The sequence below is a fragment of the Zalophus californianus genome, chromosome 16, assembly GCF_009762305.2.
Source record: "Zalophus californianus isolate mZalCal1 chromosome 16, mZalCal1.pri.v2, whole genome shotgun sequence".
In the NCBI taxonomy this organism is placed as follows: domain Eukaryota; kingdom Metazoa; phylum Chordata; class Mammalia; order Carnivora; family Otariidae; genus Zalophus; species Zalophus californianus.
The window spans coordinates 56,235,369-56,248,689 of record NC_045610.1 but is presented as its reverse complement, the minus strand read 5'-3'; the positions used below and the strand labels follow the sequence as shown (position 1 = coordinate 56,248,689).

The 13,321-nt window shown below is 49.3% G+C and overlaps 2 protein-coding genes across 8 annotated transcripts in view; one reads left to right on the top strand and one right to left on the bottom strand.

Moving 5' to 3' along the window:
* The window catches only part of RAB37 (RAB37, member RAS oncogene family), a 63,705-nt gene that overhangs the window by 6,566 nt on the left and 43,818 nt on the right, over positions 1 to 13,321 (bottom strand). For 3 of the 5 annotated variants that reach the window (XR_004819696.1, XM_035724583.1, XM_035724581.1), the window contains exon 1: positions 2,263 to 2,393. Coding sequence is in view for 4 of the 5 variants with exons in the window: in XM_035724583.1 (XP_035580476.1) it covers positions 2,263 to 2,355 (93 nt within the window). In the remaining variant the exon portion in view is untranslated. Of the gene's footprint in view, positions 1 to 2,262; positions 2,396 to 5,578; positions 5,690 to 13,321 lie in introns of those variants that run through there. The other 2 variants (XM_035724582.1, XM_035724584.1) reach the window with 2 other exon arrangements.
* Positions 2,324 to 13,321, top strand: part of CD300LF (CD300 molecule like family member f) — a 28,589-nt gene continuing 17,591 nt past the window's right edge. Inside the window, exons 1-2 of one of the 3 annotated variants that reach the window (XM_027625885.2) lie at positions 2,324 to 2,371; positions 5,386 to 5,468. In XM_027625885.2, the coding sequence (XP_027481686.1) occupies positions 5,414 to 5,468 (55 nt within the window). In that variant the 5' untranslated portion in view covers positions 2,324 to 2,371; positions 5,386 to 5,413. The remainder of the gene's footprint in view (positions 2,372 to 5,385; positions 5,469 to 13,321) is intronic. The other 2 variants (XM_027625883.2, XM_027625884.2) reach the window with 2 other exon arrangements.

Here is a 13,321-nt window from a genome sequence, read left to right as displayed (position 1 = left end):
TTTCTTTTTTTGGTCACAAGCTTTATCTGGAAGTTTCTAATGACATTTTATGTTTATAAAAGGGTTGCATGAACTAGGGAGGGTTGAAATTTATGCTGAAATGGGGAGATGAGTCTGAAGTTCTTTCTGCAGAAACTTCCCAAGTGGGACAGATGGCTGCAAATTAGCATCCCGGGGTCACTGTAGGGGAGGGCGGGTGGGGTGGGGTGTGTCCCTCCCCTTTATTGTCTGGTCAGTCTCAGCTCATCTATCTTCTTTCAGGGACAAGACAAGTGGAGCCGGAGGAGGGGAGCCTTCTGTCCAGTCATTCCTCAAGCTTGGAGAACAGAAGTCTGGACCTAATGCTGGAATTTTCCCAGTTGGCTAGTTAGATACTTAATGGGTTGAGCAGGGACTAGGTTTGAGTTATTTTTGAGGCTCTGACCTTGACAATGGAGCCCAAAGGCATTCCTGCTGTGGGCATGGGGTACTAGGATTAGCTAACTTTGGCGAAAAGGTAAGGGGACTGAGCAAAAGGCGTATGAAGGCTGGAGTCCTGGCTTGTAATGGCTACTGGGGGATGTTCAGAAGATTCCTTAACCCTTCTGTGGCATGGTTTCCACAGCAGCTAGAAGGGAGGAAGGGTAATTTTGTTGAGGCCTCTTTGGAGTCTGTTAATGACTTGGACCAATAATGCTGATGTGAACTACCTGAGACTCAGGGAAGAGTGGCCTGGCGCTGGGTGCTGCCTGCCTGTGGCCCCCATTCCCTCTAATTTGGCCCAAGGAGCTCCTGCCAGGCTCCTCCCAGACTGGCCTGGACTTAGTCTCCTGGGGCAAGCCCAGGGGACGCAGGCTGCTGGAGGCCATGGACCACTCTCCACAGATGCTTCTTGACCCAGGGGAGATGGAGAGCTGGAGGCTGGGGAGCCCTCTGGAGCCAGCACTGCTCCTTGGCTCCTGGGTCCTAGCCCCTGAGGGGGAAGGAGGGAGGTTGAGCTCCTGCATCCTTTTCAGATCACAGCTGCCTTGAACAAAAGATGTTCACCACCCACCCAGCCAGGCGATTCCAGCCCAGCCTTGCCACCTCCTAGGCAAACATCCCAGCTGACTTGTCAGGCCAGGAGGTCAGACGGTCCTCACCAGCCTGGGGCCTGGCCCTTAGCAGCTCCCCCTCCCCTGAAGGCACAGGGGCCCATTTCCTGCCACCAGCCCACACAGGACGCCTATCTTAATGGCTCTGGGTGGGTGACTTGCAGAGTGGCTTCCCCTGAAACAATGGGGGTGGAGGCCCCAGCTCCTAGTGAGAGTGAGCCGTGGGGGTGGGGGAGGACACCAAGGCACAGGAAGAGTCAGGTCTCCTCCAAGGCCACACAGCATGAGACAGGGCAACCCCTCACTCATCCCCAACCTTACAGAGGAAGAGTGGAAGCTATGTGCTCCCTCAGCACCTTGTTCAGGGTTCCCGGTCCCTGCCTCCTCCCTGGGCCCAGAGGGAGGGCAGACAGACCAGTGTCCATTGCCTCCCTCACCTGCTTCTGTACAGGGCGGCCCTGCAGGGGGATCTGGCCCCAGAGAGCTGGCTTAAGCTAACCCATGGGGGACTTGTGACTAACCAACAGAATCTTTCTTAGTTTCTAAAAATTCTCAGGTGGGCCTGCATTTTGGTTAGCAACAACCTCCTGGAAGAAGGCGGGAAGCAATGACTCGGGAGCAGAAAGGGAAGGGGTAGGGCTCGGGGGCACCCGGGGTCCCACAGAGCTTCAGGCCTAAGGCCTCCAAACGCCGTTATTCAGTCTCCGCTGAGAGCTTAACTGGGGAAAGGGCATTAACCGCAACTGCTCCGCCGCCAGGGGGCGTCCTCTCCGCGTCTCCAGGCATCCCTTTATCCTAGCGTTTGGGGGGTGCCTGTGCCGAGGAGGTTTGTGTGCTTAACCCGTACTGAGAAGCACTGGGTTTCCGGGAGATCATAGCGGCCAGGGTGCAGCAAAAGAAAACTGGGTTGGGGTCCCCTGTGTGGGGAGTCATTCAGTCCTTCCGACCCTCCTCTTTCCACCCTTGCTGAGCCAGCCCAGAGCCCTAGACGATGGCATAGCGCCAGGGGCTGTCTCCACCCTTCCTCCCTTGCTCTGGGAGACCCGGCTCCCTGGCGGAAGGGCTGAGTCCCAACGCAGACGAAGCCAGAAAGGGACTTGGACCGGGGTCTCAGGGCAAAGGGCGCGGGGAAGGGGTGCACTCAGAGCCGGCTGGGGAGTCCTAAGCGCTGGGCGCAGTGCCCACCCACCTTGCCCGTGACATCGTAGCTCGGACTGCAAGGCGGGGAGTGCTCGGGGGCCTCTCCATCCCGGGTGGCAGCGGCGCCAGACATGCCCGTCATGTCCCCTGGACCAGAGGTGAGCTAGGGCTGGTGGCGGGCGAGGGACAGCGCAGGGACCGCCCCGCTTTAGGCTCCACCCCATCCTCCCACCCTCCACCGCCCCGGCCCGGACCCCGACAGGCTCCTCCCTCCGTCCGGCCACCCCGACGACACCTGCCCCAGCGGGCTGTCTCGCGAGGGCGCGCACGACCGCAGGGTCAGCGCCTGAGGGGCAGGCGGGCCCCCGAGCAAACTGGCCCGGCTTCGCGCTCTGAGGACACGGGCCAAATCCAGCCCCAGGACCGGTCCCCCAAGGTCGCCAGCGGCTCGGATTAGGTTCCCCGGGGAACGGTCCCTGGAAATCTGGCCTGCCTCGCAAGGTCTGGCATCGCTGGGACCCCGCGGTTCGGCGCCCCGGTTCTCGCTGCCGCTGCGCAGCGCGGCCTGCAGGCGGCGCCCGAGCCCCGGCCCGCTGGCGGCCGACAGGTGTCCCTGGGTCCCGGTTGTGAGCTGGGGACGCCTCTGGGCAGCGGGGCGCTGGTTTTGCGAGGAGGCGTGCATTGTGAGGAAGGCGCTCAGGCAGTTTTGCTTTTGCTAATGCACCCCAGCGCGAGCTCTTCTGAATATAATTTTATTTACCTACCGAAATTCACCTCGCAGCACATTTACACGGTGGTTTTTCATGGCCCCTGGTGGGTGCTAGGACTTTGACCCTTTATAGTGTAGATAACCTCTCATTTCTCCCTGACCTGTTGGGCTGCGCCCGGAATGACCCATCCTGGGAAAGCCTTCCCCCCACACACCTCCCAATCTAGGCGCTCCTGAAGGCAGGGCTGGCCTTATTCATGCCTGGCACCCGTCCCTTGGCACGGAGCAGGCCTTAAATGTTTGGTATTAAATGCATTCATGAGGTCGTGGATCATTTTGAGCAGATTGTCCAGGATATCCCAGGAATCCTGTAGCTCCTGGTGACAGAGAGTGGGAGTGTGTCCGGGGTTGCCCCTAGTAGGCTTCAGGGACTCTGTGGCCCTGGCCAGCCATTTAGTTGCTCCTGTCCCAGCATTGTATACAAGCACACACAGCTTACCTCTGAACAGGGCAGATGCATTATACAGGGACTGACTGAAGGATGTCTAGGGGGAGAGAGGCATCTGCACCTCTTGACTTAGGTGTTGGGGGTAAGGGGCAGGTGTGGCTTATGGAAGACTATAGGCCTGGTCGGGACTGTGTGTACACCTGCCTCTTAGCCCTGTGATGTTTGGCATCAGCCGGAGCTATTTTCTGGCGCTGGGCATGCCATCCCCTCATCTATACGTAGGTGGGCCTCAGAGAGCCATCTGTGGGAGCCGAGAAGCTGTACGGTACTCTGCAGATGTGTGGTATGGTCAGCGCTTTGGATGCCAGAGTCACCTGCTGCAAATAACACCCCAGCCCACTCTGAGCTCTTGAGTGCTCACACTGGAACCCTGCAGGGGCAACGGTTTTCAGAGCAAGAGAGTAATGGCCATCGAGAAATGAGAGAGAGGAGGAGGCATGGCCCTTGCTCCCCATCCACCGCAAACCACGCTGTTATGGGTTGCATTACATCCCTCAAACCATCTGTGGATATCCTAGCCCCTACTCCCTCAGAATGGGAACTTATTTGGAAGTGGGGTTGTTGCCGATGTGAGTAGTTAAGATGAAGTCAAACAGGAGTAGGGTGGGCCCTTAATCCAATGTGACTGGTGTCCTTGGAAGAAGATGAACGGACACACAGGGAGAAGAGGCCCTGTGAAGACAGAGATAGAGATTGGGGTGCCACATCTACAAGCCAAGAAATGCCAAGGATTGCTGGGAGCCACCAGAAGCCGGAAGAGGCAAGCAAGGAGCCCCTCCTAGAGCCTGCGGAGGGAAACGTGGGCTTCTGACTTCCAGCCCTGGTTTGCGTTGTTGGCTCAACCAAGACCTTCCTTTGTCCTGTGGTACGTTTGGGAGAGCCAGGACTGTCCTGTGTCAGCCTGCTTCAGGCTCTCAGTTTGACCACATACTTTCTTCCTTCTCAGAGGCCAGATGCCACACTTTTCTTACCAGGCTAGCGGCAAAATTTGGAGGGCCCACCCCGATGCATCTGTGGAGTGTGAATCAGAGTGTCCCCACCCACATCCACCCCACTGTCTGCCCTCTGAGTCTGACAGGTGGAAGAATGGGCGTGGAGTGAAGGGAGAAGGCTGGTGGCTGTGAGGGCCCCTGTGAACTTCTGTGCTGAGGGGCAGACGGGGAATGGGCCCATGGCGGGGGATGCCTGGCATGGCAGCCTGGTCCAAGGCCTCAGGAATTGTCTGGACAGCCTTGCTCTCCTGGGACTCAGCCCTGTCCTTCCCAGCACTCTGGAGGCTGGTCATGGGAGAACCCTGGGTGCTGGTGTCTCAGGTTGGATTAGGCCCTGGCGCACATGCTGGCCAGGCTTTCACTTCTGTTTTACTTTGAATCCCTGGCCGTCACGAGTCCTTGCCTTCCTTGCTGTGACCCAACAGGAAAGTCCAGTTTCTGGGGGTTCCCGTTGCCTCTTCCCCCAGTGTTACATTCCTGCCTCCCAGCCCTGAGTGTGGTCCCACAGGCCCTGTGCTCTGCTCCGTCTTGATCCTGCGGAGATCCAGGGAGAGGGAGAGAGTTAAGAACAAAACTTTAGTTGTTGCCCGGCCAACTCCCTAGGACCCACACAACAGTGTTAAATTTGGACTGTACTTAACATCTGAAGCCCTCCCTTTGCTTCTCCACATTCTTCTTGCCCGGGAAGGTGGACCTGAGCAATCTGTATCAAGATATTCTTTCTGGTTTCCAGTTGTGTTCAGCCAATGGGGAGCCCCAGGAAGAGATGGGGGAGCAGGAGGAGGGCATGATAGGAGGGAGCTGCCTTGTTGCCCTGGCTAGCTCCCAGGAGGGTGACTATGAGTTGCTCGGTTTCTCCACTGAGGGTCACAGCTCCTGCCAGCCAGCCCCCCCCGCCCCCTTGCAGGGTTTTTCCCCCAGGTTCTGACAGTAGATCTCTCCTCTTGTTTTTTTTTTTTTTAGGTTAGGGCTGGAATGGAGGCCCTGCGCTATGCATGGGCACTGCACCATACCCCCTGGCTCCCCAACACCCTGCCTCCACCTTGGTAAGTAGTCTTCGTATTAAACCTTGAATGATCCAATGTGAGTGTCCACCTGTTTCCTGCTGGGACCCTGACAGAGACACACCAGGGCCCCAGAGTCTGGGAGCGCTTACTGTGAATCCGATGCCCATGGTGGCCGAGAAGGAGCCCGGGATGAACTTGCCCTGGTCGAACTGAACCAGCAGAGATGTCTTCCCCACGCCACTGTCACCCACCAGGATGGTCTGAAAGGGAGCAAGAGAGGGGTGAGGGTCTGCAGTGTCAACTGGGCTTTGGAGATGCCATTGTGGCTGTGGGAGTGGGCTCCTTCTAAACACACACACACACACACAGACACACAGACACACACACACACACACACACACACCCCAAACTCTTGATTTCCTAATCGAAGTCACTGAAGAGGCATGAAAGAATAGAAGGAAACTTGTTTTGCCCCGTGTTAATGAACATCTGAGGTGACCATGAGAGCTTGCTTCTCAGACTTCCAACCATGGGGGTGTAACTGACTGAGGCGCCACTGTGCCCTCTGAATGCCCCAGAGGTGTGTTTGCACCGAGGTCATTCTTATCACGGGTTGTTCCCAGCCAAAGGCAGAGTGTGGCAGGGACACTGAGGCAGGCTTGTTTCTGGGAGACACAGGATTCCCCTAATGGCTGAATTTGGCTTGAGGACGGTTTTACAGATCCTTCCAGAGATTGCACGGTGGTCTACTTCACTTGGGGTCAGACCTGCATCATGGTCTGTGGGCTCTCTCTGCCCCTCCCAGCGTCCACCCCACTTTTTTCTTTTCTTTTTTTTTTAAGATTTTATTTATTTATTTGAGAGAGAGCGAGAGAGCGAGAGAATGAATTGGGGGAGGGGCAGAGGGAGAGGGACAAGCAGACTCCCTGCTGAGCAGGGAGCCCCACATGGGGCTTGATCCCAGGACCCTGAGATCATGACCTGAGCCAAAGTTAGATGCTTAACCGACTGAGCCACCCGGGTGCCCCTACCCCACTTTTTTTTTTTATAGGTATTTCCCTTAATAAATTCCCTGCACTTTTAATTCCCTTTAGCACCAGTTTCTTGGGAGAGTAACACAAAGTCTAAAAAAACATTGTCTATAGAATAAAAAAAATCAGAATGTCTGGATATATGCCTTGGAAGTGTTTGCCCTTGGCTCTGGAGCACTGGAGAGGACAGCATTTCAAGAGGAGAGTTTGGGAAAGAAGGGAATGGCTACTTCTGTACCTGGAGGAAGTAGTAGGGAGAGTTAGTCGGGAAGGTCAGGTCAGCGGAGAAAATTATAAGCAATAGAGAGGAAATATACATACACCTAGAGGCTGGTACTCAGCAGGCTCTCAATGAATGAATGAATGAATGAATGGGTGGATGGATGAATGAATGAGTTGTATATGCCTTAGTTTTAAAATGGACAACAGCTACTTTCCAAAGACAGGCATTCCAAGTCATTGGAAAGGCTCAAGAGATGCCAACTTTAGCTGGACTTGCAAAGCCATAAAGATGAAAAAATCAAAAATGTAAAAGCATAAGGATTGACAGGGTCTCCTGGGGTTGGACCCATGGCCTCAACACTCTTTGGCTCTGACAGTGGCACATTAGATTGTTTGTAATATTGACTTCGGATGCCCCCTGACTATGGTCCCCCACCTCCACTTCCCAAACCAAATTCGATTCAGCTTTTATTTCCTCCTGGGTTAAAGGGCTCCATTTGTTTGTTGTGTGCAGTGGCTTTAATAATTTACATCTCAAATCCAACTTCCTCGGGCTGGAAGAAGTGCTCGCTAGAGAGACTATTTCAGAAGGTGAAGGGTCAGTCCCTCCATGTCCACCTTCTTCATTTACTAAAGGATATAACACATTGACATTCTTTTCCCTTTTATCCTTTCCTTTTCAGGGTGAGGGATTCATTTTCTTCTCTCATCATATGAAAAGAATTCCATCTTTTGGGACCTGTTCTGGTTTAGTGGGGACATGGTCCAGGGTGACAGGGTTCAGCATTTCAGGTCCTGCCAAATCCTGCCTGGGGGCAGGGGCAGGATGTTACTGCCACGTTTTGGTGCAGAATTTCTGAAAATCCTGTATTCAAACCTGGCTTCCAGGTCGGTAGGAAGATGTGTTTGTCAAGGTAAGAAGATAGGACACACTTGATTTGATAGTTTTTTTAAGCTTGCTTTAGAACATTAAAATATTGAGACATATTGTATATGGATATCCATTTGTATTCTAGCCCTGGTCCCCCAAATGTCAGGGATGAGTCTGCCTAAATCCATTACCTTAGATATACAATGGAGTTATTCTCTCCACAATAGCTGCCAGGATTTTCCTAAAGTTTCTCTAGGTTGGCTCCAAATTTCATTGCTTGGAGAAGCTGAATGTCAACCTCAGATATAGATTTTCCACTGTACCTTCCCTCCTAGGGAGCATTTGTGAAAATGTTGATTAATCATGGTTCTACAGAAACTTTTGTGCCAACTTTGCCACCATTCAGACAGGTGTTTTTGTTCTTTTTTTTTTAACATTTTAAATTTTTTAAAAAAATTCAATTTAGGTAACGTATAGTGTATTATTAGTTACCGGGGTAGAATTTAGTGATTCATCAGTTGCATATAAAACCCAGGGCTCATTTCATCAAGTGTCCTTTTAATGCCCATCACCCAGTTACCCCTTCCTCCCACCCACCTCCCCTCCAACAACCCTCAGTTTCTTGTTACGTCTTTTTTTTTTTTTTAAGATTTTATTTATTTATTTGACAGAGAGACAGAGACAGCGAGAGAGGGAACACAAGTAGGGGGGAGTGGGAGAGGGAGAAGCAGGCTTCCTGCTGAGCATTGAGCCCGATGCAGGGCTCGATCCCAGGACCCTGGGATCATGACCTGAGCTGAAGACAGCCGCTTAACCAACTGAGCCACCCAGGCGCTCCCGTTTGCTGTTATGTCTTAAGTCATTTTGTTTATGTTTGTATTTGGGCTTCATCTACTTCCAAAAGGAATTTGAGGTGGCTTACAACGAAACTGTACAAGAGGGCAGTTAAAGATGCTGCCTGAGGAAATCTTCTGTCCCAGAATGAGATGGCTTGTTCCTGTATCTGAGCATTACAGTTGCTTCTAGATTTCCTGGCAGCCAAGACAAAATGGGAAACCAGATGGGGTATGTAGTACTTATTGCCTGAGTCTATTCAGTCAGTGAGTATTTTCTCCTGGCATGCGATGCAGAGAGGAATCCCTTATGTGGATTCTTATATAAGGGGCCTCAAATGACAAAATGGGCAATTGTCATTTTGCAGAAAATGCAAAGCTTTTCCTATGGGCTTTATTTTGTCTTTTCAAATTTTTATTTAAATTCTAGTTAGTTAACATATAGTGGATTTTGGTTTCAGGAGTAGAATTTAGTGATTCATCACTTATATACAACACCCAGTGCTCATCACAACAAGTGCCCTCCTTAATGCCCATCACCCATCTAGCCCCTCCCCCACCCACATCCCTCCATCAACCCTCAGTTTGTTCTCTGTCCTTAAGAATATCTTATGGTTTGCTTCTCTCTCTCTCTTTCCTTCCCATATGTTCATCTGTTTTGTTTCTTAAATTCCACATATGAGTGAAATGATGGTATTTGTCTTTCTCTGACTGACTTATTTCACTTCGCAAATACACCCTAGCTCCATCCATGTTGTTGCAAATGGCAAGATTTCATTCTTTTATTAAAAAATTATTTATTTATTTGAGAGAGAGAGAGCACATGTGAGCATGAGTGTGGGGAGGGGCAGAGGGAGAGAATCTTCAAGCAGACTTCCTACTGAGCACAGAGCCCGCCCTGGGGCTCTATCTCAAGACCCATGAGATCATGATCTGAGTTGAAACCAAGAGTCAGACTTTAACTGACTGAGCCACCCAGGCACCCCAAGATTTCATTCTTTTTTGATGGCTGAGTAATATTCCAGTGTGTGTGTGTGTGTGTGTGTGTGTGTGTGTGTGTGTGTGTGTGTGTATACCATATCTTCTTTTTTTAAATGTATTTTTTTGTTTTACTTATTCATTCAAGACACAGAGTTACACACACAGAGAGAGAGAGAGAGAGAGAGAGAGCATGAGCAGGGGGAGAAGCAGAGGGAGGGGGAGAAGCAGGCCCCCCGCCGAGCAGCGAGCCCGACGCAGGCCTTGATCCCAGGACCCTGGGATCATGAACTGAGCCGAAGGCAGACACTTAACCATCTGAGCCACCCAGGTGCCCTACACACCATATCTTCTTTATCCATTCATCAGTCAATGGACATTTGGGCTTTCTCCATAGTTTGGCTATTGTTGATAATGCTGTTATAAACACTGGGGTGCATGTACCTCTTCAAATCTGTATTTTTATATCCTTTGGCTAAATACCTAGTAGTGAAATTGCTGGGTCTATGGTAGCCCTATTTTTAACTTTTTGAGGAACCTCCATACTGTTCTCCAGAGTGGCTACCCCAGCTTGCCTTCCCACCAACAGTGTAGGAGGGTTCCCCTTTCTCCATATCCTTTCTTTTTTTTTTTTAAGATTTTATTTATTTGACAGAGAGAGACACAGCGAGAGAGGGAACACAAGCAGGGGGAGTGGGAGAGGGAGAAGCAGGCTTCCTGCCAAGCAGAGAGCCCGATGTGGGGCTCGATCCCAGGACCCCGGGATCATGACCTGAGCCGAAGCAGAGGCTTAACGACTGAACCACCCAGGCGCCCTCCTTTCTCCATATCCTTGCCAACATCTGTTATTTCCTAAGTTGTTAATTTTAGCCATTCTGACAGGTGTGAGGTAATATCTCATTGTAGTTTTGATTTGTATTTCCCTGATGATGAGTGATGTTGAGCATCTTTTCGTGTGTCTGTTAGCCACCTGGATGTCTTCTTTGGAAAAACGTCTGTTCATGTCTACTCATTTCTTAATTGGATTATTTGTTTTGGTTTTTGTTTTTTTTTTGGGTGTTGAGTCTGATAAGTTCTTTATGACCTCTAGTTTTTCTATTGACCCTTGCTAAAAGTCAGGGCCTGACATTAAATTGTTCTTCAGTGAACACCTCTCAATGGAAGCTGGGCTAATATTGCCTCAGCACCCTGCTTTCCTGTGACTTTATAGTTTAGGGGGAACATTTAGAAAGCCTAGGTGAATGAGGTGGTTGCTATGGCTCTGAAAGTGGTTCTGAGTGACTTTCTTAACAAGACAGAAATTCGGATGGCTAGATCTGACTGCACAGAAATAAAAATGTTCTGGTTGACAGAACATACAGAGATCATATGAGAAATGATAGAGAGGAAATATTTGCAAGACAGACAAATGGTTAATATATATAGTAATATAAAGAGCTCTCAGAAGAATATCTCAATAGGAAGTGAACAAAGAATACGAACAGGTGATTAATGTGGTTAGTTCTATGTGTCAACTTGGCTAGGAGATAGCACCTAATTACTTAATTAAACATTAATCTATCTGCTGCTGTGAAGGTATATTATGGATATATATATTATATATTATATATATTATTATAGATTTACAATCAGTTGACTTGTAAGTCTTCAATAATCTGGGTGGGCCTCATCCAATTAATTTAAGGAAGTTAGAGCAAAACTGAGGTTTCCCTGAGGAAGAAGGAATTCTGTTCAAGATTGCAGCATCAGCCTCTGCCTGAGAATTTCCAGCCTGCCAGTCTGCCCTATAGATTTTGGACTTGTCAGCCCCCTAGAGCCAAATCCTTGAAGGAAATCTCTCTCAATATATTTCATACTGGCACTGTTTCTCTGACACAGTATAACACATAATGCTTTGATAAAAGTATGATAATGGTCAATGTTGGTTGAGATTTGGGGAAACAGGAGCTCATACATGCATCATTGGTTGGAGCATACATTGGGGCATTTTTTTGTTTTGTTTTGTTTTTAAGATTTTATTTATTTGAGAGATAGAGAAAGAGAGCAAGAGAGAAAGAGTGAGCACAAGCAGGGTTAGGGGCAGAGGAAGAGGAAGAAAGACAAGCAGGCTCCCCGCTGAGCAGGGAGCCCACCCTGGGGCTTGATCCCAGGACCCTGAGATCATGACCTGAATTGAAGGCAGACATTTAACCGACCGAGCCACCCAGGTGCCCCACTGGGGAATTTTGAAGAACAACTGACAATATCTATCAAAGTCACAAATGCAAATTCCTTTGACTCAACAGTTCTATGGTTTTACTTGTAAAATTTCACCAAGATGTGCATACAAGGATGTTCATGGTAGGAGGTGTAAGAGCAAATAATTCAGCAATTGGGCCTGCTTAAGTAAACTGTAGAATATCCATGTGATGAAATACTGTGGAACCCATAAAAGAATGAGGTAGGGGCACCTGGCTGGCTGAGTCAGAGGAGCATGTGACTCTTGATCTCGGGGTTATGAGTTCAAGCCCTACTGGGTATAGAGATGACTTAAAAAAAAAAAAAGAATGAGGTAGATCTGTATGTGCTCTTTGGGGAAAATGATATTATGGAGTAAAAGAAGAAGGGGCAGAGAGGTATGCTTGTGTGCTGACTTATGTTGACTTCACTTGGGTGTATATGCTGATTATGCATACACTTTTAAAAAATTTTTTTATTGTTATGTTAATCACCATACATTACATCATTAGTTTTTGATGTAGTGTTCCATGATTCATTGTTTGTGCATAACACCCAGTGCTCCATGCAGTACGTATCCTCTTTAATACCCATCACGAGGCTAACCCATCCCCCCACCTCCCTCCCCTCTAGAACCCTCAGTTTGTTTTTCAGAGTCCATCGTCTCTCATGGTTCATGTCCCCCTCCGATTTACCCCCCTTCGTTCTTCTCCTCCTGCTATCTTCTTCTTCTTTTATTTTTCTTAACATATATTGCATTATTTGTTTCAGAAGTACAGATCTGTGATTCAACAGTCTTGCACAATTCACAGCGCTCACCATAGCACATACCCTCCCCAATGTCTATCACCCAACCACCCCATCCCTCCCACCCCCCACCACTCCAGCAACCCTCAGTTTGTTTCCTGAGATTAAGAATTCCTCATATCAGTGAGGTCATATGATACATGTCTTTCTCTGATTGACTTATTTCACTCAGCAGAACACCCTCCAGTTCCATCCACGTCATTGCAAATGGCAAGATCTCATTCCTTTTGATGGCTGCATAATATTCCATTGTGTATATATACCACATCTTCTTTATCCATTCATCTGTCGATGGACATCTTGGCTCTTTCCACAGTTTGGCTATTGTGGACATTGCTGCTATAAACATCGGGGTGCACGTACCCCTTCGGATCCCTACATTTGCATCTTTGTGGTAAATACCCAGTAGTGATTATGCATACACTTTTTTTCAGGGCGACAGCAGAGGCTGACTGTGGCTACCTTTAAGGTTCTGGGAATGCAGAGAAGACTTTTACTTGTTGCTTTATGTCTTTCTATTCCTTCCTTCCTTCCTTCCTTCCTTCCTTCCTTCCTTCCTTCCTTCCTTCCTCCCTCCCTCCCTCCCTCCCTCCCTCCCTCCCTCCCTCCCTCCCTCTCTCTCTCTCTCTCTCTCTCTCTTTCTTTCTTTCTTTCTTTCTTTCTTTCTTTCTTTCTTTCTTTCTTTCTTTCTTTCCTTCCTTCCTTCCTTCCTTCCTTCCTTCCTTCCTTCCTTCCTTCCTTCTTTCTTTCCTTCCTTCCTCCTTTCTTTCTCTCTCCTTCCTTCCTTCCTTTTCTTCCTCCTCCTCCCATTCTTCTTCTTCTTCAAAACATTGCTTGCATTACATTTTTACAAAAGTGTTAACTGGGAATATTTGAGAGTGCGCATCATGAACCATGTTTTCTTTTTGTACTTTTCTCTATTAAAAATCCCTA